The sequence below is a fragment of the Atractosteus spatula genome, chromosome 28 (assembly GCF_055471065.1).
Source record: "Atractosteus spatula isolate fAtrSpa1 chromosome 28, fAtrSpa1.hap1, whole genome shotgun sequence".
Taxonomy (NCBI): Eukaryota; Metazoa; Chordata; class Actinopteri; order Semionotiformes; family Lepisosteidae; genus Atractosteus; species Atractosteus spatula.
The window spans coordinates 5,383,956-5,408,438 of NC_142733.1; the positions used below are offsets into that span (position 1 = coordinate 5,383,956).

Here is a 24,483-nt window from a genome sequence, read left to right on the forward strand (position 1 = left end):
CCATTCTTTTATTTCACATGCTGTGCAACCTCTTGCCTGTTGTGCATGTTCTTGGGTATACTCTTACACTAATGTTTCTGCTAATTGTTAATGGTCCCTTACTAAACTGTTCCTCAAGGCTGACAAACATGGGGAAGAATATGCTTGTTATACAGACTTAGACGCATAAACATTCAACAACTCACATCAGAGCACAGTGCAACACAACTGTCCTTCCCACCGCCAAGTGGGGAGTTTTGGAAGAGCATTTTCAGCCAATATATATGATAACACTTCAAGCAGGGAAAGCAAAATGCTTTCGGAGCACCTTTATGAAGTGGCTGGCACCTTTTTTTTTTATAACTAACAACGTCACCTTTAAAAGTCAAAAGCATGGAGCAGAGTCTACGTTGTTTTGTGCAAATAGGGTTTGAACAGTTATACATCAAACAAATGTTAGTATTTGTATTTATAGAGTAATAATAATTAATTATAGTAGCTTGCATTTCTACATTCTAAAGGATCCCAAATCATATTTCTGTATAGGAGGGGGAGCACTTGATCCACACTTAAGTGTAGAAAGGAAATATGGAATTTCCCTCCCTGCCTTCTCCTAGAGATCCCAGTGAGACAGACTTTGCTCCAGGAGACTTGAGTTTGTGCTCAATATCATACAGGCTCAGGTGGTGTATCAAGAACACTATACAGTATGTGTCACTTGTTGCTATTTGATAAACTACCACAAAGCTCATACAATGCTTTGCTCAACGAAGAGCTGCAACAGATGTTTCAATTAGCATATCTTTGCACGAACACACATGCTCTTAGTACACAGGATGCATTGTTGACTTTTTACGGGTTGTTGCCACAAAGACTCAGATTCTGGCACCATGGCTATCTTGTTTGAGGAAACTGGCACTAAGACCCACTGCCCTTAAGTAAAAACGTGTCGATGATTAGCTCGTTTCCATTTTGTACTTAATATAGTCAACCCTGTGGCTAAAGCAAGTACCGCTCTGTAGTTTTTTTCTGTGAGACTTCACGGACAGCTAAAAAGAAAAACACAATGATGTGGTTCTTTTTTTTCCATCCTTTCTTGAATAAGCTGGGACAATTGAAAGCAAAACCACACTTGCAGTGACAACCTGGAAAGCTCCCACTTCTACCGCAGGGCCTTACTGCAACGATCTGAGTCAAGCTCCAACAGCAGATTGCTGAGCCCCAGCCCCCCTGGGTACAGACTAAACCCATCAACAATGCCATCCTCGCAGGGAAGAGATCTGCCACTAAGCTACTGCTTTCCCGTTTCAGCTAAAAGTGGGGGGAAAAAAAAAGAGTATGCACACTGAAATGCACAAATATAGCCGTAAGATCCCTTCCCCAATCAGTAGGTGCTAGCTGTAAATGTTTTGACCCAAATTGAAGATGACAGACCATCTTTTAATTACATACTGTTTGTAACTATTTGCTGTATGTAATCCTCTCTTTATGGAGGTATCACGCTGTGGCTCAGCTTTGCACTAGACAGCAGGATGGCTGATTCTGCCACTTGTTGAGTGGCTGATGCTCCAAAGGCCTGTGTGCATGAATTACAGTGTGGGGTGTAACAGCACCCCAAATGGCAGTACTGCACCCACACTTTGAGTGGCATTGCAGTCCAGTGTGAAGCAATGAGGCAGCACTCCAGGGGGGTCAGGTGAATGGGAAAAAGCTATTTTAAGTCACAAGAGATTGCCTTTTGTTGACCCACTGAGCAGTCAAGTGTTCCAATATTTACCTAAGAGCAGGATAAAAACAGAAGAAAGCCCTATGCCTTGTTTACAGTACAAAACACCCAAATAGCTTGGGAAGGGGAGGGGGGGTGACGTTATTTGCACAGCATTACCACTTGAATCCCTTCTTATTTGCCTCATATAACTTCAAAGAGAATTTCAATCCCAACCCAGATCCGTTTCAAAGTGTTGCCAGTGTGGTAGCTTTAGCACAAGCTGTCACCCACATGGCCAAGGCATGGTGTCGAAAACCGATTCCCATGGGAACCATCAAGAGACAACTGCTCAAGACACTCGAGACAAGGGTGCACAGAGAGCTGAACACCCCCTCCACCCCACCCAACCCCCCTGGTCGCAACATTCTTGTGGTTTCATACGAGAGGCAAGGAGGGGGTGAAGAGCTACTCTGAAGCAGGCTGCTGGGCAGTCTGTTCCAATAGGCCTCAAAAAGAAAACCTCAAGAATAAGAGAGGGGGACTGACTGAACTCCTTCCACAGTGACTGTTCCAAATGCGAGTGGGCTGGTTTGTTTGTAGGTTGTGTGTGTGGGGGGGGGGGGCACAGGTGGGGCCTGGAGGTACTGGGTGGGGGGGGAGATTGGTGGAGGCCTTTATTCTCTTTCGTCCTGGCTCAGCATGAAGACCAGACTGTTTGTGCAAGCCTGGTCCTGGCTGTGTGTACACAGCTGGGGAGGCCATTTTCTTCAGACATCCACCACCACCCCTCCCGCCTTCCCCATCCCCATCAGGAAATGTCCAGGGCTCCGCTAAAAGAATCGCTTTCTCTCTCACTCCTGGGGAGCTTTATTTATTGCCAGATGTCTGCACGTTTTCTCTCAAAGTGTCGTGTTTTTCAAGAAAACAAGCCCCAGAGAATGGATGGAGAGCAAGGCAGGGTGGGGGGTGTGGGGAGGTGGAGAGAGCGCTGAAGCTGGTTTCAGACCACGTCTCTCCCTGCTCCTGGCAGGGCTCTGCGACCCCGTTCATTCAAGGAAGCTCTGGCCCTGGTATCAATAAACTCTGCCTTTCATTACTTTCCAGTAACCCCCTTTGCCCCTGCGGTTTCAGTTGAAGATTTCATTACTGCTCCGCGCCCTAAATTGAGTTAGGCCACCAGTCAAGAGGAAACGTCTGGTTTCAGCGTGTGATCCTGCGCACAGGAAAGCACACGCGCACACACACAGGGCTGGTACAGCCTGCACTGTATTCCCGGAGACAAGCGATGGCACAGCCATCGAGGGAGAAGAGCCGACTTCCTGAGCTGAGCGGCCTTCTCTCGCCAGCAGGCCTGTTAAGGAATTGAACTTCCAGGGCCCCTAGCTCCGTAGGCTCGCGCCGACGGTCCCCAGACAACTCCGGGGGCGAGAAACAAAAGACCGACTGGCAAAGTCACCATGGGCAGCGAAACACAGTGCGGTGGTTTGGTCACACAGACGCATGTCTACACACACAGCAGGTGAAAAGCGTCTGGGCTTGATTTGTTTTTTTTTTGTTTGAACAAGACCAGGGTCCGAACAAGGAAAAGAATACAATACAACTTCCATCCATCTGCTGTAAAAATCCTGTATTATTAATAAGAATTCCACACTCTGGTTATTCAGATCAATCACCTTCAGGTACGGCTGGCAGCATCAGAGGTAAAGCAGCAACGTCTGGAAATGTGGACAAGACACTAGGATTCCTTATCAATTCATCAATTTCCTCCGGGATCAATAAAGTCTTATCTACAGTATCTGTACTGTACTGTTTGCTTTCAACTGTATTTGTTTAATCTTCCACAAAGATAACCGATAAACTAAGTGGTCTGCTGAATGCATTCAAAGTGCTTGGATGCACAACTGTAATGTATAAAGACATAGGGATTAGCTAATATCAGGGGATAACAAGAGAAATCCAAGGCGGCTGTAAATCTTGTGGAGGTTTTTACTAGGTGTTGGGTATAAAATTCTCCACCAGTGGCTCTGACTGCGTAGAGGAAATAACGATTAGAGATACAGAAGCAACACAAATCAAAAGGGAGAAAATACAAACTATTAAACCAACAACACGACAGCAACCCTTCCCGAGTTTTTATTTACAGGCTGTTAAAAGGGAGAAAAAATAATTTAACGAGGAACGGTACGGAGAATGAAGGTTTAAGACTCCACAGAAGGAAAGAAACTTGCGTGTTGCGTACTTTGCACGGTAGAGAAACGCTGTGTTAAGCAACCGTACAAAGTCACAAAAGTCCACTTCTTTCGATGGGAGTCTTAAACCTCCATCGTCCAAACTTCTCCGTATCGTTTCTGGTTAAATCCGTTATTTTTCCCCTCGCATTTTACGGTCTGTAAATAAAGCTGATCAATAAAGTCAGTTACACTGTAAATACCGTTAGCTTTGCTCAACAATAAGTAACACGAGACCGGCCACGCGCGGGGTGTCAGTTACGCATTTAAAAAAAGAAAAGAAATTTCGGAGAGCGGCCGACAAAGCGCTCCCGGTCTCAACGACATCAAGCCTTATCCAAAAGGTACAAGGAATAGGTTTATTCCATCCTCAATAAAAAGAAGAACACCTCAAGAAGGCTCCAGGCCCGAAACGTTGTGTTTTCTATCTCCTTCTGTTTTTCCAGCATAGAATAAACCCTTTTTTTCCCCCCATTTTTTTTTTTATTTCTGCTTAACAAAAAATACCATACAAACAAGAGTACATACAACAATTCAAGACAAAAAATATCGTCAGGGGTACATATTACTACATCGATTCGAGTCATGAAAGAAGATGAAAGAAATCAAAAATAATGTCCGCGCCGCTTTCATATTTTTGCACTTCGAAATAGTCTGCAAATACCCCCTTACTTCCATTTTAAAGGGCTCAAACACAGGGTACTTCCCAGACCACTTCATTTTATGTATATAATATATATATATAACGTACATGGAATAAACCTGTTACTTGTTCCTTTGCAGCCTACGCATGCTGACGCAGCTGCCCCCCTGAACTTATCCAAAAAGGTGGCGACTACGCGCGCCCGGGCCACCTTTTCCGTGATTTGGACCGGACATAGGTTTTGGTCATACTACGAATAACCAGGTGCCGGGGCCGGTGACGCTCATCGCCTTCAGGTTTCTGTTCAGCCGGCGGTGGGATGGAAGATTGTTTGAGGCGGGGAAGCCGTGTCTTGGACCTTACCTCTCTCGCACTGCGGGCCGGTGAAGCCGTACACGCAGGCGCAGCGGTTGGGGCCGATGCAGCGGCCGCCGTTCTGACAGCCGTTCTCGCAGACCGCTGCCGGGAGAGAGAGCCGCGGGGGCTCGGGGTTAGCGATCACGTGTTCGGACCATGCACCGGTGCCCACAACCCAACACACACCTGCAGGGCTGAGAACCACCTGCAGGACTGTAACTCTTCTGAATGCGTAATGGTGCTGTTTTTTTCTTATGTCATGCCCAAGTGGTCACCTTTCTTTTTTTTTTTTGCCCAGAAAAACTTTCAATAAGTAGGGCCTATTTCAGCATGGACCAGAGACTAGCACTGGGGTAGGATCTAGTCCTTCGGGCCGCACGCAGATGGGACTGGAGAGCCTGCTCTCACAGAACATGGTTTTAAGTTTTGGATGTCAGGGAATGGAGAGAGTTGTTTTTTTTTGTGGAAAATACGACAAGGCTCTTAAATCTCTCGCTTTTGAGAAGATGATGTGCTGCAACCTGCGGCCAGCCCCGGTGATGCTGACGGGGAAAGGGATTCCGAAAGGACTGGCTAATCTGGGGTGACACTTGGGGCGCCTGCGAGCTTGTGCTGCTACGCAGAGAGAGACTTGTGTTAGTCCTGTCCAAACCGCTATCTAGAGCTCTGAACAGGACAAGTAGAATTTGTGGAGGACGCAGGCTTGAAGAAGGGTGTGTGGTGATAAACTGGAATTTAAGGTCACTCCAAAATGGCAGGCGCACAGACTGGGGAACAAAATAAGATGTGATTTTAACTCCATTGATCCATCCACTCTCTAACCATTTTATCCAATTCCCGGTTGCCGGGGAGCTGGAGCCTATCCCAGCAAGGCAGGATACACCCCGGATGGGACGCAAGTCCCTCACAGGACACACACAGACGCAAACACTCACAACAGGGAACATTTTCCCAGGAATCAGTTAACCTATGTGTGGGACTGTGGCGGGAAACCCTTGCAAACACAGGGTGAACATGCAAACTCCATGCAGACAGCACCCCAGGAGTTGAACCCAGGGCCCCAGCGCTGCGAAGCAGCAGTGCTCACCACTGTGCTGTCGTGCAGTCCAATCCTAACCCTAGTGAAATGTACAACGGTGAGGAAAAAGAAGAAATACTCACGCTGGCCGCAGTGAGTTCCAGTGTAGCCCTTCTGGCAGAGGCAGCTGTCGTCATTGCAGCTCCCACCATTCATGCACCGGACGTTGCAGGACTGCACTGCAGGGAGGACACAGACACAGGGGTCAGAGGTCGTCGGCATCACGACGGCTCAAAGCCTCACACAGGACGGGGGGGGCAACGCGAGGTCGTCATTTTCAACAGGGCGCGCAGGGGAATCCGCTTGAATTTTCATTTCGCAATAGAGGAATCAAGCCACCAGACTTAAGGAGGAAGTAAAGGTTAATTCCACGCTAAGAAGGAGACAGAAGAAACACAGCGTTTCGACTGGTGAGTCTTCTTCAGCTGAAGAAGGTTCAACCCACAGAAGGGCTTCATCCAAAGTAGACTCAACAGCAGAAATGTTGCATTTCTTCTTTCTGTTTTTGAGCACAGAATTAACCATTCACAGCCAGCACACACTTGCTAGCACAAGACATACAGTATATACATTTACTTCCACAGGTTAAATACAACTTTTTTTAAAAAAACAGTATTGCACAGGAAAAAAAAATAACTGCACACCTACCATACTATGGTTTTGATATTTTACTGGGACAAGAAGTATAAGCTCGTGCTCGGCGTTCAAACTGCTTGCATTCCGAAAGTTCTTATTAATGCAGAACAAAGCGCAGAAGAAAAAAAAATTGAACAGGCGCTTCCTTCATCTTTCATTTTGACTGTTACCAATGATTAAATTGCTAATCAGGTCAGTACTTCCTTACTCATTCATGTCCTTCCAGCTGGCTTGTAAATGTAGGGCCTGTTGGAGAACGTGGAGGTTTTGGTCAGGTGCGGTTCAAAGCAGTCAGACTCCTAAACCAAACCAGGAGCTGCAGCAATTTGTCTCGAGTCAGAGCCATGCAGGAAACCCGAGAATGCTCTGGGTGGACCAACACCTACTGGAAGAGGCCCAATTTCGAATCAGACGCCAAAGGTGGTTCCGATAAAATCGGGATTGCGCTGATATGCAATCGAGGGCCAAGTTTCCTCGTCTCCATCAAGACACTGTCAGGACACTGCGTGTTCCAATTTTCAAGGACAGGAAGCAAAACCGGAAAGTAAAATATGATATTTTATCGGTGGAAAAGCACACATTGTGTTTTTTATTGTCTGTGCAGCCTTTTATGCCGTTACCTGTGCAGACTAAGACGTGCAGTGAAACAGCGTGTTCTAGGAGACATGTAGTTGTAATCACAGTAAAACGCTTTAGTTGAAACCAGTAGCACAAAGGCCAAGAGCAAAAACATGATGCAGACGTTACAACTAGGAGTGCATAATTTAACTAATTGAAAAATGAAAAAGTATCCAAAAAGACTGCATGTTAGCATGAGCAACAACCACGCTCTTAATGAACAACACCACGGGACCTTTAATGACTTTGTTTTCATTCTGTCTAAATGACAGCACCTCATACAGCAGTGTCCTCAGTCATCATACTAGAGAATTAGATGGGACAAACTGGTCCAGAGGTGAAAGTGACACTAACTTGGTCCACTGGGGGGATTTCCAAAGAGATCTCCCATCCCAGTACAGACCAGAACCCTGTCTTGCTTAGCTTCTGAGAAATGACGAGATCTAGCTACAAGGTGGTGACTCTATCGATTGCCAAATAGCTCGTGTAACAATGGTTAGATCATTCTCCTCGACAAAGTCCAAACTGAGATCAAATGATAAAATCCCCAAAGTAATATGGGATATATTGGAGTTCCCCCGTGTCAGGCTGTACGTGCAACAGTAGGAAACTCACGTGATGCCAGAAATACTGCTTTTCTTGTGTTTCTCCAGCACATTAATTCAATTGCATCACGAGAGGGGAGGCAGTAGAACAGCTGGATTTTAAAAATGACTTCATGGTTTGAGTTTTGTCACCGTGTGTCGGTAGAGTAATGTCCAGTGCAGACACGCAGACATGATGGCATATGAGGTCATGGCACATGTACATTGTTATAACTATGAATATTAGTGAATTATGGGATTTTTATTTACACATTTGTTAAAGCCACCTGGCGAACCTGTCACCCCAGGGGCGTTTCTGCACACACCTGAATTGGCTCCATGCCCCTGTTGCGTCCCTAAGAAAAACAAATTGAACAGGAAAGGAGAAACTGAGATTTTTCCCGCCTCTCACAGATTTGGCGAGTCATGCAAACTGGCACTGGAAGCGACGTGTTCCAGAGCCCCCAGTTCTGGGTGGAACCCGCATCACACCCATGTCCCTGGAAAATATTCACACCGTCCTTTTCTTTTCCTCTTTATGCGCACTGAAGGAAAACGACAGGCCCTCTCGCTGGGTGAGCCTCGTCCGGTCCCAGCCTGCGCTCTCTGGGGCTCGCCTCAGTCGACTGCAGCTCTGCTCTCCTGATGGACCACAGCGTGCTCCACTGCTTAGCAGTGCCGTGAGCAAAGGCCACTCTAATGTTTCTAAATATCAAGAGTATCATGATGTCGGCTTAAAAAAATAGCTCACTCCTATTGAAGAACTGGACTTGATAGCAGCACTTATAACCGGATTTAATCCACCTAAAGACCCAAACAGAGGGTGTGTCTTAGTCATGAGCACAGGCAGAAGCATCAGTACAGTCTATGACTAAGTCTATGACTAAGCTCCCTCAGCTCTCAGTCAAGGCAAAGATCCACTGGAATGCTGTAACGTAATTCAATCACAGGCGCCCAGGATAACAAGGCCTGCAATTGGTTAAAAAAAAAATAGATTTTAAACAAACACACAACCAGGCAGGCTCCCTAGGGCCGTGGAAAGGGAATGATTTAGAACACAATATTGCTGAAGAAGACGAGGCTGCAGCCCCTGGCTCAAGGCACTGGGATGAGAACTGGGGTTCACACCCCTCCGGCGCTGGCCTGGGCGCTGACACGGCCCTCCCATTGGCTGCGGCTGAACACGGCCCCTAGCAGGGAAAGGCAACACCGGGGTCACGTTCTCCAGCCGGGCTGTAAACAGGAAACCGATCCATGGGGCGTCCGGGAGCTTTAGCAAGGCCTGATTCTCTTTGTCCCCGCTGGAGAGTTGGGATGCAATCGCACTGCTCACAACGGCGCAGCCCGGCAATGTTTTTGGGGGAAGAAACCTTCTCCTTGTGATACAGTTCTGTAACACTTTTTTATGCAATGCTTTTTAGCCAGGGAGCACAAAACGTGATGCTTTTTACCCAGGAAGCGGAAAACTCTTTCCTTAAAAATCACAAAACAAAGCCTTGGCTACAGCAGAGCTTAAAACACAAGCCTCAGCTGGGCTCCACATATAATTAATAATTAATAATAATTGCTTACACTTACATAGCGCTTTCCTGGACACTCCACTCAAAGCACCTTACAGGTAATGGGGATTCTCCTCCACCAATGTGAAGTATCCACCTTTATATTTATAATATTTTCTACTTCATATTTAATATTATATTTCTACATCCTTTATATTTAAGATGCCATTCTTTAAAACTTTGTCTGCCTGAAGGGAGCAATACAACCGCCGTCTTCAAGAGGCTACTGCCCAGAGCTCACAATAATTAAATGCAGATACAGCTTCACAGAGAGCTACGTAAGCACCTCTCATTCCAGCACGACACAGCGTCTGCGGAGCTAGCGCCCCGTTTCTCCAGCGGTGCCCAGAAACAATGCCGATGTGTTAAGGATGTTTAGGCCTCATGGGCCACAGAGCTAGAGGAACAATGCGGTACTGTGTCTCGGATTAGCCCAAAAAGGAGTGCCCCAGGGCTGACACAACTTTGTGCTCTCTTCCAGGTCCTGTTCCTCGCCAGCTGGCCCCCGCCCCACGTATTTATTGGACACACATGACTGCTGTTTGTTGACAGCTGTTTTGAAGGAACCGAAAATTAATGCGCACAGCAGCTCAGGGACAATTAAAGTTCGAAGGAGAGGAGGAGGAGGAGGGGCAGTCAGTCCACATTCTCTGCCCTGCAAGTCTTTTATGACTGTGCCCAGTGAACAGGAGGCACGGCGTTTGTTGTTCGGGAGCTAATTCCGGTTTCCCTTCTGGGTAATAAAAGCACAGCCTCAGTCTACAGTTCCCTGCATGCACTGGACAGAACATCGGGGAACTAACTGTAGCCTGTCCTATCATTCCAATACCCAAAGAAGAGCCAGAGGAAACAATGTAGCTTAAACATTACTTAAATGCACCAAGAAAACTCGTTTTAGAAGTGCACCAGAGTCTAATTTCAGAAAGCAATGCAACCCACAGATGTTTCTTCAAAAACTGGGAATCAATCCATAGTGATGAGATCTCTTTGAGCCACAACTCCACATAGAGTCCATTGGATGTTTTGTTTATAACTGGTACATAAATGTGCCGGCAGGATGTTTATCACATTTGGGAAATGTTTACAACCAGAGCCAGTCCCTGCACTACAAAGTCCTCGCGGCTGGTTTTTAAAGACGGCAAAGGACGGCCGTCCTAGAGCCGTGTGCGAAGTTCTGGGAAAGAGAGCTGGTGGGACTACTACAAGTGTTTGAAAGTTTAAAAGTGATGACTATAACAAAGAGGGAATATTGTGTCTGGAGGGGTAACTTGAGGATTAAGCTCTTCTGTCTGTCAAACACATGCACATCAACTAGTGCCTTTCAGGTATGTCAGGAATTAGTGCTTGAAACGTCATGCAAAAACCAGCCCATGTAGTGCATTATATATAAAACGCACGTTTGGTAAAGATTTACTTTAGATTGACTTACTTTACCAAAGATGCATTTTATATATGATGCATTACAGGGGCTTGCATGGCATTATATAAAATGCACATATATAAAATATAGGAACAAGTAAAGGTTTGTTCCATGTTAAAAAGAGAAGAAAAGAAACACAACATTTCGGCTGTGGAGCCTTCTTCGGGTGTCAAGATTTGCGTTTCTCTTTTCAGCATGGAATAAACCTTTACTTGTTCTTTTGCAGTCTACGCATGCCGACGCAGCTCCCTACTTGAACTATATATATATAATATATATATATATCTAAAATGCATCTTTGGTACAGTCCGTGGGCAGCCGATCGGGGATAGTCAGTTAGGCATGGCTATGTGAGGTGTTGCCTTCTGGAAAATGACTTCATAGGGATTTCCAGCTCCCAGCCAGAAAGAGGCCCTCTTTGACAGTAGAGACCTGCATGAAGGCTGGTCTCTCTGTTCAGGGACTATGGACTACTTCCCAGCACATAAATCCTGCGCAGGGCCTCCCCCGAGTTTCATGGCAGTAAAAGACGTCCCTCTTTACACCCTAGAGGCTCAGACAACCAGAGCTGTGAATTGTATGTGTGTGTGCGCTTGTGTGTGACCAGGCAGGGCTACTGTAGGTGTGTGTCTCTGTGCAGAAAGAGAGAGGAATACACAGAGACCCATGCTCCTACAGGGCATAACTGCACACAGTCATACAAACAGCACACTCCCACACACACAGTACAGTAATTTACAGTACGCCAGTGGCTAATTGCCAGCGATATGAAGAAATGTTAAACCCTGCATGGGAAATGAGAAAAATAACCATCTAATTAAAAAAAAATTCTAGTGGCTACAGATATTTTTAGCAACGTTCTTCTCTTTCCTCTTTCAATAATTCTAGACGATCAGTATCTGTAGATACATTGTGGAGACTGGAAAAATAAAACCTTCACACCTACCTTCGCTGTAGGAGACATTGTGGCAGTATGAAGCAAGCTAGGTTGTTGACGTCCGTACCCTAGCTCCATTCAAGACACAGCTTGATCAGTTAGCTACGAATTATCTCAACTCTCCCATCTGTAACCTTTCTTATGATCCTGTGTAATTCTTCCAGAAACACAAATCAGAAAAGTTCTCCAAACAGGAAAGTTGTTCAGATTCCAAGTCATGCTATCAATTGGTTTTCATCGCCCAGTTCATTTTTTTTTTCCTGGCAGGCATCATGAAGGGGCTTCCGCAAATGACAGCGGTTTGACAGAAATGCAGCTTTTGAGCTTTTCCTGAAACCCCAGATCACACACGGCCTGCTTCAGCACTTGCTGAGCAATGCAACGCACTGTCTTGAAATCAGCATTGTGGGTAGCCTGCACAAAAAAGCAGGGAAATATCTTGCGCTTTTAAGACCGATGATCAGTCGTCGTTCAACACAACTCACAATGCCGATCTCAAAAACGAAAGAAATCAAAACATCTGGACTGCAAATGAGTGTTTGGAGATAGGGGGCTCTTGGATTGTTTATGGAACAACATTTTTCAATATGGCATGAGCCAAACCACCATAAATACATTTCCGCATCTCCCAGCCATGCCAGGGGCATCGTGGGACAGTGAGATCTCACCTGACGTAGCCCCACAGCCGGGGGACAGCTGCCCGTTGGAACACGTGCACATGTTGGGGCGAGAACAGAAGCCTTCCCCACAGGAATTCCTGCAGATGGCTGAACGGGACAGAGGGAGGGAGAAGGAACGTCAGGCAAGGGGGTCGGATGCGAAAATAAGCAGGAAGACAACACAGTCAACACCAGTCTTGGTGGAGGGGGCAGTTACCGGAATGACAGTATTTCAGAGCCGAGCGTGACACGGTAACACCTGCACAGTTCGGAGATCGCTCCAGGGCACGCTTTGATGCATGAGTCACAGCGAAAAAAGAGTTAAGAATTTTCCACATTAAACATTCCACTGCTGCTAACACTGGCTATTAATTTTGGAAATGAGTCTCTTTAACAACCAAGGCAGCGCGGAGCTTTTCAAGAAACAGAATCCGTGACATTTCCGGGGTCAAAGGTGCTTCCCATTTCGAAACCCCCCCAACACATAAACTCCAGCTGGTTCTTCTAACGTTACGCGGACAAATCATTTTGTTGCACTTAGGTCATCTTTTGCTAGATCTGTTCTTTTCATCTCTCGGGGAGAAAAAAAAAAAGACTTTCCGACAACGGAGAGAAAGAGAGCTGAGCTCCAGAACGAACCCCTCTCTCCCCTGAGGCGCGGAGATTCTGCTGAAGGAAAAGGAAAGTGGGATACTTACGGACGATGCACTGATTTCCTCCCGGGAGTGTTTTCCACCCAGGACAGCAGTAGGAATGGAAACGAGATCCACACACATTGGGCCTGTGTCAGAGAGAGAGGCCATGTGAGCTCAAAAGCTATTTCATTGTGCTGCTTTGACAAACTATGTATCTAGAACACAATGTACTGTCCTTTTACTGCACTTTTCTGCACCAATGCTATAGGCAACATATAGGACACTTCCATGAGCCACTATGTAATGTACAGGTTTTGTATTCAGAATGCTGTGCTTTAAGCAGAAAAGTGCCCTGATTTTAGACACACAGAAGGCTGTTGCTTCGCTGCACCTTACATCATTTTTTGATAGAGCGGTTTCCCATGAGCCCAGACACAGTGGAGTGCCGCCTTGTTTATAGCAAACAGACGTTTTAGGATTTCTCCCAGACTAATTCCTGAAATGCTTCCCAATATTTGCCAGAGCTCTTGACCACTAGTTTGTCTCTAAACCTTTCCTCCAGCGGTTGACGCTGCAGCTTCTGATTTTGTGCAAGACAGATACTGTATGTTGAGACATGTTTGCCCTAAATTAGGCACCACATACAGGTGGAATTGTTCTTCTGCTGTGGAAGCAATGGCTTGAGTAGATGTTTTCCTCGAGAAAGGGAGCAGATGCCTGTGTTTTCACAGGCTGATATAACACTGTCTACAGTTTGGCCATTATGTCCATAAACAACATCTCCCATACTGCTTTTACTATTATAACACCACTACAGAGTAATGAAAGCAGCTTGTGAATGGCTATCACAAATATTTCAGCCAAAACCTTCAGTTGGTTGGGACATTTAAAAGGATGTTAAGGCAGAAGCTCTAGTCTGCTTACCACATAGCCTAAGATCCCAGAAGGGGGCATATTTATGGACACACCGGCTAAGTCTCTGCTCTGATCTTTAAAATAAATTTGGAAATATTTGGAACTTTCTGACAGTGACTCGGGAGTCCCACAGAGTCTGGGATCCTCCTCCATGCCCCGATGGTCGCAGCTCCCCGTTCCTCCTGACAGAGCGAGAGAAACTCCTGACCCCTGACACATGCAGGGGTCGTCCCATTGTGAAGATCAAAGTCCTTCCAGATCACACGCGTCTCGCAGGGAACATCTTCATCTCTCCCTGGCTCTGTTTTGTCTGACATTTTCAGTAACACAGAGTCCCTTGATCGTATGTTTGGCACGTTCTCTCCCAAAGATGCATTACTGTGCGACTGACTTTTTCTAAGATCTCCTTAGTAAGCCATTCCAGAATTCTTTATGCACATGGTACACGGCAATATTTGTATTACCTTAGTCCAGCTTCACCTTAAACTGTTCCTTCCCCTTTCACTGTTAGCACAGAAAATTGCATCAAGGTAATTTTTAATTAGTCTGATCTTACCAAAGTGGTTGAAAATGTCATTTTCATTGTCATTGATCAAATATGTTGACATTCTACATTTTATGAAAAGCCTCTTCAGGTTAAAGCTTTAGCACCTTGGTACTGAAAACCTATCTAAAATGAAGATTTCAAGACCGTGTGCTCAAGAACTATGCTATTTCTTGGGCAAAGTTCTCCTTCAATGAATTTTCTCCGTGTTGTGTGCTCTTAGTATTTTAACGGATGCAACACACTATGACTAATTACAGCTGATGATAAATTACATGCCTATCTGGGGGGGGGGGGGGGGGAGAGAGTTCTCGTCCAAAATTCATAGTGTCACAGGATCTTAGTTTTGCACATTCTGTAATAAAAGTGGGTGTTTTGGGGTGCCGAGTTTGTGTTTTTAGTGTCTGGAAATTGTTTCCTGTATAAAAATGTTGTAAATAATGTGGGGAGACAACACAAATACAGTACAGTATTACAGGAACAGGGCTGTGCAGTGCATTACGTCAGCTTGTTCCATGCAAAGTACAATATGCTCCCTTTAGTACTGTACCTGTTTAATGAGAACATGTTTATAAAAACAGTACAGTATACTTTTGCCAGATCTGCCAGAAAATGTCAGACTATTGGTTGCCAAATTGCTGATCTACCATACAGTATCTCCACTGGTGAGGCCTGCCCACACAGTTGCCTGCCAAAAGTGACCGACCTGACGGTGTTAGTCCAAACTACTAACTGAGCTACCTTGGTGAGAAGACCTGTGTCTTAGGCTATGGAAACATGATGGGAGTTAACTTCACGTCTACAAATGGGATTAATCATTCTTCAGAATTTCAGGCTAAGGGAATGTTGCTTTTATTTCAGGTGCCCTGTAGATATTGAACCCTTTCTCTCAGAATTACTGTCCTCTTCTGGACATTCTGCTCAAGGCTAAAAAAAGTTACGAGTGGCCGTAGCCTATGCAGCCCAGCAAGAGCCCAGCTGCCGAACGAGTCCTTTCTTTCGATGAACTCTTCAAGGAGGAGCTGGATTTAACCACATTACCAGATGGCGGGAGGGGCTGAAACAGGAAAACAGAGAGAGAGAGACAGAGAGAGACGGTGAGGGGGTGGGGTGGGGGGAGGGAGTGAGGACGGTTGGAGAGAAATCAGGAGAAAGGAGGAGAAACCAAGAGATGGGAAGCAGGGAGAGAAAGTAGACAGAAAGGGGGAGAAAGGGAAAAGAAGGTGGACAGGAAGAGGGGACAGACAGAGGAAGTGGAAAGGAACAGGAAGGAGACAGGAAAAGTGGACAGGAAGAGTGGACAGGAAGAGGAAGTGGACAGGAAGAGGGAAGAGGGGGAAGATGAAGCCAGAAAAGAGAGTAGGAAAGGGAACAACAGCCAAAACAGAGCTGCAGATGAAAAAAACAAAGGGTCACATCATGTCATTGAATGAATCGGTTGTGCTGACTTCATATACAACAGAATCATAGGCCACAGGCCTGAGATATGATTTAAAATACAGACTCAAATTTGAATTCACTAATGCAGGTGTGTTCAGGGCTTGGCTAAAATACATTGAAAGATCCCTGTATTTTTAGAAATGCTGCATTTTCCTGACTGGGCCAGGAGCCATGTCTCCCTGCAGCTCTCAGGGCAGCTCTCAGCCCCACTGAAGCTCAGCAGGGTTGAGCCTGGTCAGTACCTGCATGGGAGACCTCCTGGGAAGCTATGGGTGCTGCTGGAAGGGGTGTTAGCGGGACCAGCGGGGGGTGCCCAACCCTGCGGTCTGTGTGGGTCCTAATGCCCCAGTATAGTGGCGGGGACACAATACTGTAGTGGGCTCCGTCTTTTGGATGAGACGTTAAACTGAGGTCCTGACTCTCAGTGGCCATTAAAGATCCCTGGGCGTTTCTCGACAAGAGTAGGGAGTTCTCCCGGTGACCAGGCCAAATTTCCCCCCTCGGCCTTTACCGTGGCCTCCAAATTGTCCCCATGTATGATTGGCTTGCACTTGCCCTGCGACGGACTGGTGTACCCTGCCTTGCACTTGTTGCTTGCCAGGTAGGCTCCAGCTTCCCGCGATACCATATGGTACAAAGCGGTTTGGCAAATGACATGACATGACATGTGCTGCAGCTCCTCGGTATTCCAAGTCAGAAAAACTTAAGGATCAAACAAACTCCGGTCTCGACAGGATGAGAACCAGAGGCTCTGGGTGGGGTCAGCTCCTGGCAGTGAGAAAACAGGTCTTTAAGGACAAAGAAATCACCAGTGATGCAGAAAAAAAAATCAGCTGGGAATTCCCAAGGCAAGCTCAGACTGCCAAGGCAATCATTACCCTACAGCCTCCACTGCTTAGGGTCAGAGGTCAACTCATTGGCATCTGACCCCTGTCGATGCCTGGATTGTTGTCTAATTCTCCACTGAGAGATCGGCTGTGCTTCGTTTTGTCAAGGCTGACATTAATAGGATGTGGTGCCTTAGTCTTGAAAGAGTCTGAAAGACTTCCAGATCACGTGTGCCTGTTTTTTTTCTTTGTCACTGTTCTGCTCCAAACTCTTTACTTCTCATCACTGTTGTCTAGACAAGAGCTCCAGCATACCTCTCTCTCTGGCTGCTTAATGAGGTCTCAATAAGCTGTGCTAAATTCCTGGAGGTCAATGAGACTGCTAGAAAGTCAGTACCATTCAGATAGACACTAATACACTGTTTCCTACTTCCTATTTGTCAGGAATTTGCTTATTAAATTTCCTGCTGATTGTATTTATGGGAAATTCTCTTCATAAAGGCAGGTTCATTTTAGCCTTTTTGTAAAAGAAAAGTTCTATTAACAATGTCAGTGTTCTTGTTTTTAAAGGGTTTATTTCTCTGCTATGAAGATCATCTTTAAGCGGTTCTGATTTAATGACCAAAAAAAGAAAAATAAACTTAAACCTCAAACAAATCCTACAGATTCATTATTCTTCCCAGTTGCAGTTCTGGGCAGAAGTTACAAAGGGTGTCATTTTATGTTCCTGAAAAATATGTCTGGAGCGGCAATCCGTTTGAGGAGGGATATCAGACAAAGCACTCTCCAGGAAATGTGGAGATCTGAAAAATTCCTGTATGGTTTCTGAAAAACTGCGCTTAGAAGCAGACACACAAAAATATGATACATCAAAAAAAAAAGAACTGGATGTCTAACACATCAATTTTTGTTTCAGATTAACTTAAAAATTCATTAAACATAAAAACTATTTACGTACGTCTATATTTATATGGCATGGATTTAGAAAGGTCAAAAGGAGTTTGTACATATGAGCCATGTGTGACATCCATTATGGCGAACCATTGGGGACCCAAAATAGCCCATCAGTTGGCTAGAAAGCAGAATTGACATGGTTTTGGAAGAAACATGAGCCGCTGAATGCAATCCTCTGTCTTGACTAACTCAGTCAGGCAAGCCACTTCCAAAACATTTCCCCTGAGCTCACAGCTGGCTCCTGAACCCACAAGCCTGGGCCTCTTTCAGATACAAAGACTCAGTCTCACTTATTATTTCAAGCGCTGTTACATCTTATAAATCATAATGGCTGGCTGGCCGCTAGGCGTGACAAATGAGGGTTTTTTTCCCAAAATCCACCGGGTTTACAATTATCAGCGGTTTTATTAATGGGATTTGTGGAGGTCCCCAGAAATGTTGCAGTTGGGTTTCTGCCACGTCTCTTCCAGTTTTTGCCTAGCGCTTGACGCCAATAAGCCAAATGCATTTGGGGCAGCCAAAAAAACTGGTGACTCAGCAAAAGCAAGTACTGCAATGTCGGTCCATGGCTTCCTCAATGTTCCCAATTAGAGGGCTGGAACAACAATAGAACACAGTCTAACCAGGGTTATCATGCCCTGGAAACATGACTCCAAGACTGTCAGACAAAGACAGTTACAGTTCAAACACTGTAGTGACACTGAACTTATGCCTACCCAGGAGTGCTTGTGGCAGAGAAAGACGCAGTTTACTTTTACAGATAGAGCTGACGTCAACACACAATGATCGTGACTAAAAACCAGCAAATTTACTTTAGACTAGTAAACAATTGGTTGACAACAACGGTCTTGAAAAGAGCCACAGGTCAAGTTCCAGAAGCAGCAGAATTTGGCTGCACAAAGTCGCTTGTTTAATGCACAAAGATTAACTGATGGAAATACTTGCGAGCCATATAATTTTGTTAATTACACTTAAACTGAAGGGAAAACTTTGTCTACATTCTAACCCCGCCTTGGACCAGGCTAAACAATAGCAATATTTATCTGAGGAAGCACAGTTCCTAAACACATGCAAGACAGTTTCATATCCTAATGTAAACCGGTCCTACAGTATGTGACTGGACTCTGAAGTCCGGAACCACATTTTCCATTTTAATTACTGCAGCTGAAATGTGGGGTTGTCACATCAGTGTGTTTGAACAGGTGAGACAAAATTGAGCTTCACTGTTACTTAATAGATATCCTACTACAACTGCATCGCTCCACAGAGAGATATATGTGAAGCTCTATGTGATCACCAATGACAAGCCATCCCACAGAACAACAGTGGATTGTCTGAGACTACATTAAACTACCTAATATTTGTGGCAAAAACACTTTTATTTTACAAAGATCACAAGCCTTTATTCCCATCCTAGAAGCAGACATTTTGTTTCTTCGAAAGCACGCAGATGAAGGGCTTTCTTTGTGTTGCAGCTCTGCGCCAGCCATATCTCTCCAGGACTTTATCGCCTTTCGAACTGGAAACACACGTCCCCTGTTGGCCTTGGACTGATCAGACTACATCATTTCCTGAGACGTGTGCGAGGAGGGAGACTTATGCTGGAATACGTGGGGCCTGATTGGAATAATTGACTCTGAAGAAAACCTGGAGTTAAAGTCACTCCGCCTGCGGAACAAAACATCCCTTGTTTTCTTTTTTGGGGAAAATTAAAGAAAATGACTGCTGGCGACCTCCCCCCTCCCAAACAGCGCTCACTCCCCGTCTCAGTCCCTGGAGGATGTGTGTGTGTGTATGTCGGGGGTGAAGAGAGAAGGGGGGGGCGCTTGTGGTTTCTCTGCTATGGTTGATCTGCACTCAACCCCCCCCCCCCCCCCCCCACCACCACCCAGAAATAAAGAATTAAGCCCCCACCATTACACCGGCTCCTCCCCCACCCCATGTTACCATTGCACCATGACATCACTCATTTCAGCACAGAGTAACACTCTCCAGGTGATTCAAACAGCAGGACTGGCTGCTCAGGACGTAGGAGAGGGGGGACACAGGCAGGATAAGGAAGGCTACACCAGTTTGCTCTAAACCCATTCTTACAACAGTGCAGGATACAAACTCTTATGCACCTAAACTCCTTCCACCACAATTCCATCCTGGATTAAACCTCTTTAAAGCCCCGTCCCTCATTATACTTAATCCCATGCTCTATGCACGGTGAGGAATCTCTCTTAGCTATGGGACTGGTGGCCTGACTGACGCGGGGTCAGTGTACGGGGCCTTGGGTCTTGTATTTGAAACGGAAAGCCCCGTGTCCCCGTCAGCTGCTGTGGCTGGCACGCTGGCAGGAACAATGGTGCAAGTGGCTGGTTGGAAGAGCAGAACGTCCTTCGCTTCACCAAAGGTTCTGGGAGTCCTTCCAAGCCGTCACACAAACGTGAGCCCGAAGGGCTGCACTTTGGCGGACAGTGCGAACGTTCGATTCGAAACGGAAGAGCACAGGCAAAGAGCCGGGCTGTGATCCGAGAAGAGTCCAGCAACAATAGATGCCTATCACAGATGCCGTGACCGATCAACGGACAGACTCCAAGCAGGCACTAACATTACGCAGACACCGACAAGGCGGCCACAGCCAGACCCTAGCTCACAGCAGCCTGTCCCTGGACCTTCCAGGTTTGGCTTACATCATCGGCTGAAACATACTGAGGTCATATCTCAGAGCAGCCTTGAACAAATAAGCACATTCCTTTGGTCACTTCTAACATGGTGGAGCCCAATTCTGGCCCTCGAGAGCTGCTGCCCAGGAGGCTTTACAGGTCTGTCTAAATCTGCAGCTTCCCAAGAGCATGGCTTCAGCTTGTGCCATTAAGCAAATAAGGAGATCAATTAGGTACGTAAGAGCTCCAGGACTGGAACCGTGCTCCTCTGCTCTCAACATTCAAAGCTATCAACTATAGAAACACCCATGTGCCAACCGCCTGGGATATCTGCAGCAGTTGTGCATGTGAATCCAATATTGTTACCATATCCCACGACCTCACATTCTGGTTAGTCTTCTGCTAGTGCTTGTGTAAAAAATGTAAGTGGCCCTTATGTGTCCTAAGTGAAAGACTGGAAGCCGCAGATCGTTTTGAAACCCTTGCTCAATGGAGAATGGCTACTTGCTTACAAATTTGAACCATTTTATTTCAGTCCGATTTTACTCGCATTGTCGCAGCCACATCAACACTCCCATCATGCCACACGGGCGCAGGGCTTTGTGGCAAAAACACCCAAGTTTCCCGGCTCCGGCGCTCATCCGGATTCCACCCCCATCTGAACGTCTCTGCGAAGTTCAGGAAACCGTTTCCAATCGGACAGCTTACCCTCTCAGGGACTCCTGGCCCCTTCTTCGTACCCTCAGCGACTCCCTCTCGTCCACCCGCCCCGTGAAGCGACTGGCCTGCAGGTTCCCGTCCAGCTGGCCATGCGCTGTTTGGAGTGCCGCCCAACAGACAGCCGCCCATCCCAGCACCAGCTTCCCCAGCTGCAAAGCCGCCATTGGCTTCCTACTGTGTGCTCTCTCTCCAGGTGCCCTCACGCCAATCTGCGCTCTTCCACCTGCTGCTCCCCCGGCAACACGCTGCGGTTAACGATGGTTCCCGTCCCGGTACACTCCAGCTTGAGGGGCTAGAGAGAAAACCAAAGACAAGAGATGACTGGAAGCAAGGGATGTTTCCTCCACAGGGAGGAGTAAAGTGAGACAGCTATGGGGAAATCGCTCCTCCAGGACTCTCTCAAGTCTCCAGGTAAGGGGCTGGCCAATTGAGGTAGGAGGTTTAAAGCTTTGCTGGGGTTTGTGGATTGGATGTTCAGAGACAAGCCTGATCAAGGTTTGAGGAGACTCAGATCAATGAGAATGATGCCTGTCAGTCACTCTGGAGATGTTGGAGCTGAAAAGTATGACAGTATAATCATGTAAAATAAGAGCGATTCTTACTCCCCCAGCTCCTGGCAGTGAGAGGCTGGTATTTTGGCCCTGGTTTTACTATCTAGAACCAGGAGGTGAGCCGGCGACAGTGCCCTTTCATTACACATTACATACCCAGACAGCGACATTCCTGCACGGAGGTACAACTGGCTTCAGGTTAGAAATTGCGGAGAATTGGACAGGGGGCTTGAGAACGTCAGCGTGTTCATCTGCTGGGTGACAGTGAGCATCAAGTTTTCCACGGCCTCTGTACAAACAGCAAAGCCAACCCCCTTCAGCAGGGTTGTGCTGTGCTGCAGACCAAAAATGAGCTCTGCCGAACCGCTCTTTCCGTGTGAGGGGAGCCGAGTGGAAGGGATTGCGCCCGTTTTATTTACATTCATATTTTCTTTAGTCTGCACTCCTGTTCACTGAGTTTATCACTTCCTTTCAGACACCGTGGAGGAAAAGCGGGTTCTGCGCTATTTAGCACCGTGAGGTTGTTTGAGACTAAGTGCAACTAAATACCATTGTTTACCGAAGTTTAATAACTTTACAACTGTCGCAGCCTGGGTTTCCAAAGCAATAAGGCAATAACAGTCACGAGTAAACCGTTCGCTTAGAGTTAGCCCCTTCTTTGATATATATGATTTATTACCTGGAAAAACGCGCAGTTCGGACTGACTGGCGTGTGTTTTTGGTGCTCCTCAGAACAAAGCATCAGAATTCTGCACCGACAGACTGGCGATTTACGACCCTGATACATTTTGGGTTCAACACTAGGGGCCACAGAGACGGAGGAATATTTGGGAACGATTTCAGAGGCCGTTGGCTGTCGGGAAGGAATCAAATCCACCCAGCTGTTTGACCGAATTTCAGATGAAAGACTCCGTTTCATTAACGCATTTCCAAAATTCCCTTACCACCCCAAGCTGTCAGTAAATTCTGGATATGTATTGTATTGGAATCGTTTTACTACTCTGGAATGGAAACCATCAATGTACTCGTATTTATTTGAATTATTTAACGCTCCTACCTTCTTTAACAGGACGATCAACCAACTGCAAAAGCGCAAATCACGCAGTTGTGCTTTAGTCTGAAGTTTTTGCAACTGTCTGACATGGCCCCTGCGCGATCTTACAGCGCATGAAGTTTTGGTTGGAGCGGTGTAGCATTCGGAAGTGCGATTTCTTCAAGACGTCGGCAATTAGATTTAACGCTTTTTTAGCGAATTTGCGCATCGCTACTGACCTGAACTATTTCTGCACATAGAGTGACCAGTGTAACATACGGTACAACCACTGGGTAACGCTCTAAATCATTCTCAAACCGCATTAAAAAAGGGGGGGGGGGGGATGAATTCAGCTCAAACGCAGAGGTCTCCATTCGCGAGTGAAGCCTTTATTTGACAGCCGGCTGGAGCGGAGAGCAGAGATTCGGGTTTCTGAGCCCCTGCACTGGGGGCGGACCGAGCTCACAAAGGACGGGCGGAGAGTCCGCAGGCTCGACCCTCTGTTGGGCTCAGGTACGTCACTGTCGCACACGCACAGGGCTCTCGCCACATTCGGTCCTGGCCGCCCGCTTTAAAGGTGTCATTTTCAAACCGGTTCAGGTTCAGATTGACTGCCCAATTATTATTATTATTATTATGTTTTTTTGGAAAGCCAGCACCACTGACCGTAGAAAAAGTTAGGAAACCGCACTAAAAACGTTCATACACTCTAGGTGGGGGGAAAAAAACGCGACGGTTATCACCATTGAAGGGTTTTCATCACAGGGTAACTTTGAGAAACTACATTGTATTCTGTCCTGTCCGTCAGACAGGAAACCGTGGAAAAGATTCCAGGTTCTTTTTAAAGATACGAGGTTTAATATACATTCCGGGCATTGCAAGAGATAAGCTCCCACAAGCGCTGGCTGATTCATAATAAACTCCGATAAACTTTAACTCAATGTAAAGGAATTTATAATAGAACTAGTGTGAATCGTGAGAAGTAAGTGGCGGCTATGATTTAATTAGCTTTGAAACCGAAAGCATAGGTTAAAAAATAGGATCATCTTAACAGATGTATGCCGTTTTCTATGAGTGGATCGTGAAAAAATAGAAGTTCTTGCAAAAATAATCTATTTGCTGATTAAGCAATATCTATAGCTAACTGTAGCACCACGAAGGAGACACATTCATTACTAGGAATTTTAGCCACTTAAGATATATTTTCCATAGACTTTTCCAAATAAGTTCCAAAAACATTTAACTTTTACATATCTTGCACAAGAACGCTTGTGTTGAGCACACGCTAAACTAGGTTAAAAGAGGAAAACATTTAAGGTTTAAAGAATTTGCATAAAAGAGCACGATACCTTGCAATTGTCGGAGTGTCCGGAGTATATGAGTCTCTTTTTGTAATGGGGAATGGGCTTCAGAGAGGAGAATTAAACCATCCCAGCGTGAGGAAAAAAGGCAACATTTTACCCATATTGGGAGAAGGGAGGTCCCTTTTCTGCGCACGAGAGAAAGGGGGGAGGTGGGGGGGGGGGTTCGCTAACGGTCTTCAGGACAAACCCACCGCATTCCTCAAGTCTCCCTCTCTCGCAGGCACACTCGCCAAATTTCTTTAATTCCGAAGGGGGATGGGGTTAACGCGGGCCGAGCTGGTCCGCCACGCCACGCCACGCAGAACTGTTCAAGGGTTCATTTTCGCTCGAGACACCGTTGGCAGGAGTGACCCCAGATACTGCGGGGGTCGCGGCTGACATCTCAAGACCGCGACGCGTCCATCTCGCCGTTCACATCCTCGCCTGCAGACCCGATCCAGCGG

The 24,483-nt window shown here is 46.3% G+C and overlaps 1 protein-coding gene across 1 annotated transcript in view; it reads right to left on the reverse strand.

Annotated features, from left to right (window-relative positions):
- The window catches only part of fbn3 (fibrillin 3), a 74,224-nt gene extending 50,166 nt beyond the window's left edge, over window positions 1–24,058 (reverse strand). The window contains exons 1-6 of the mRNA XM_088907551.1: window positions 24,026–24,058; window positions 21,081–21,384; window positions 13,105–13,187; window positions 12,416–12,514; window positions 6,077–6,172; window positions 4,922–5,017 (exon numbers count right to left, since the gene is read on the reverse strand). Coding sequence (XP_088763677.1) covers window positions 4,922–5,017; window positions 6,077–6,172; window positions 12,416–12,514; window positions 13,105–13,187; window positions 21,081–21,256 — 550 coding nt within the window. The 5' untranslated portion in view covers window positions 21,257–21,384; window positions 24,026–24,058. The remainder of the gene's footprint in view (window positions 1–4,921; window positions 5,018–6,076; window positions 6,173–12,415; window positions 12,515–13,104; window positions 13,188–21,080; window positions 21,385–24,025) is intronic.
- Between the last annotated feature and the right edge of the window lie 425 nt (window positions 24,059–24,483).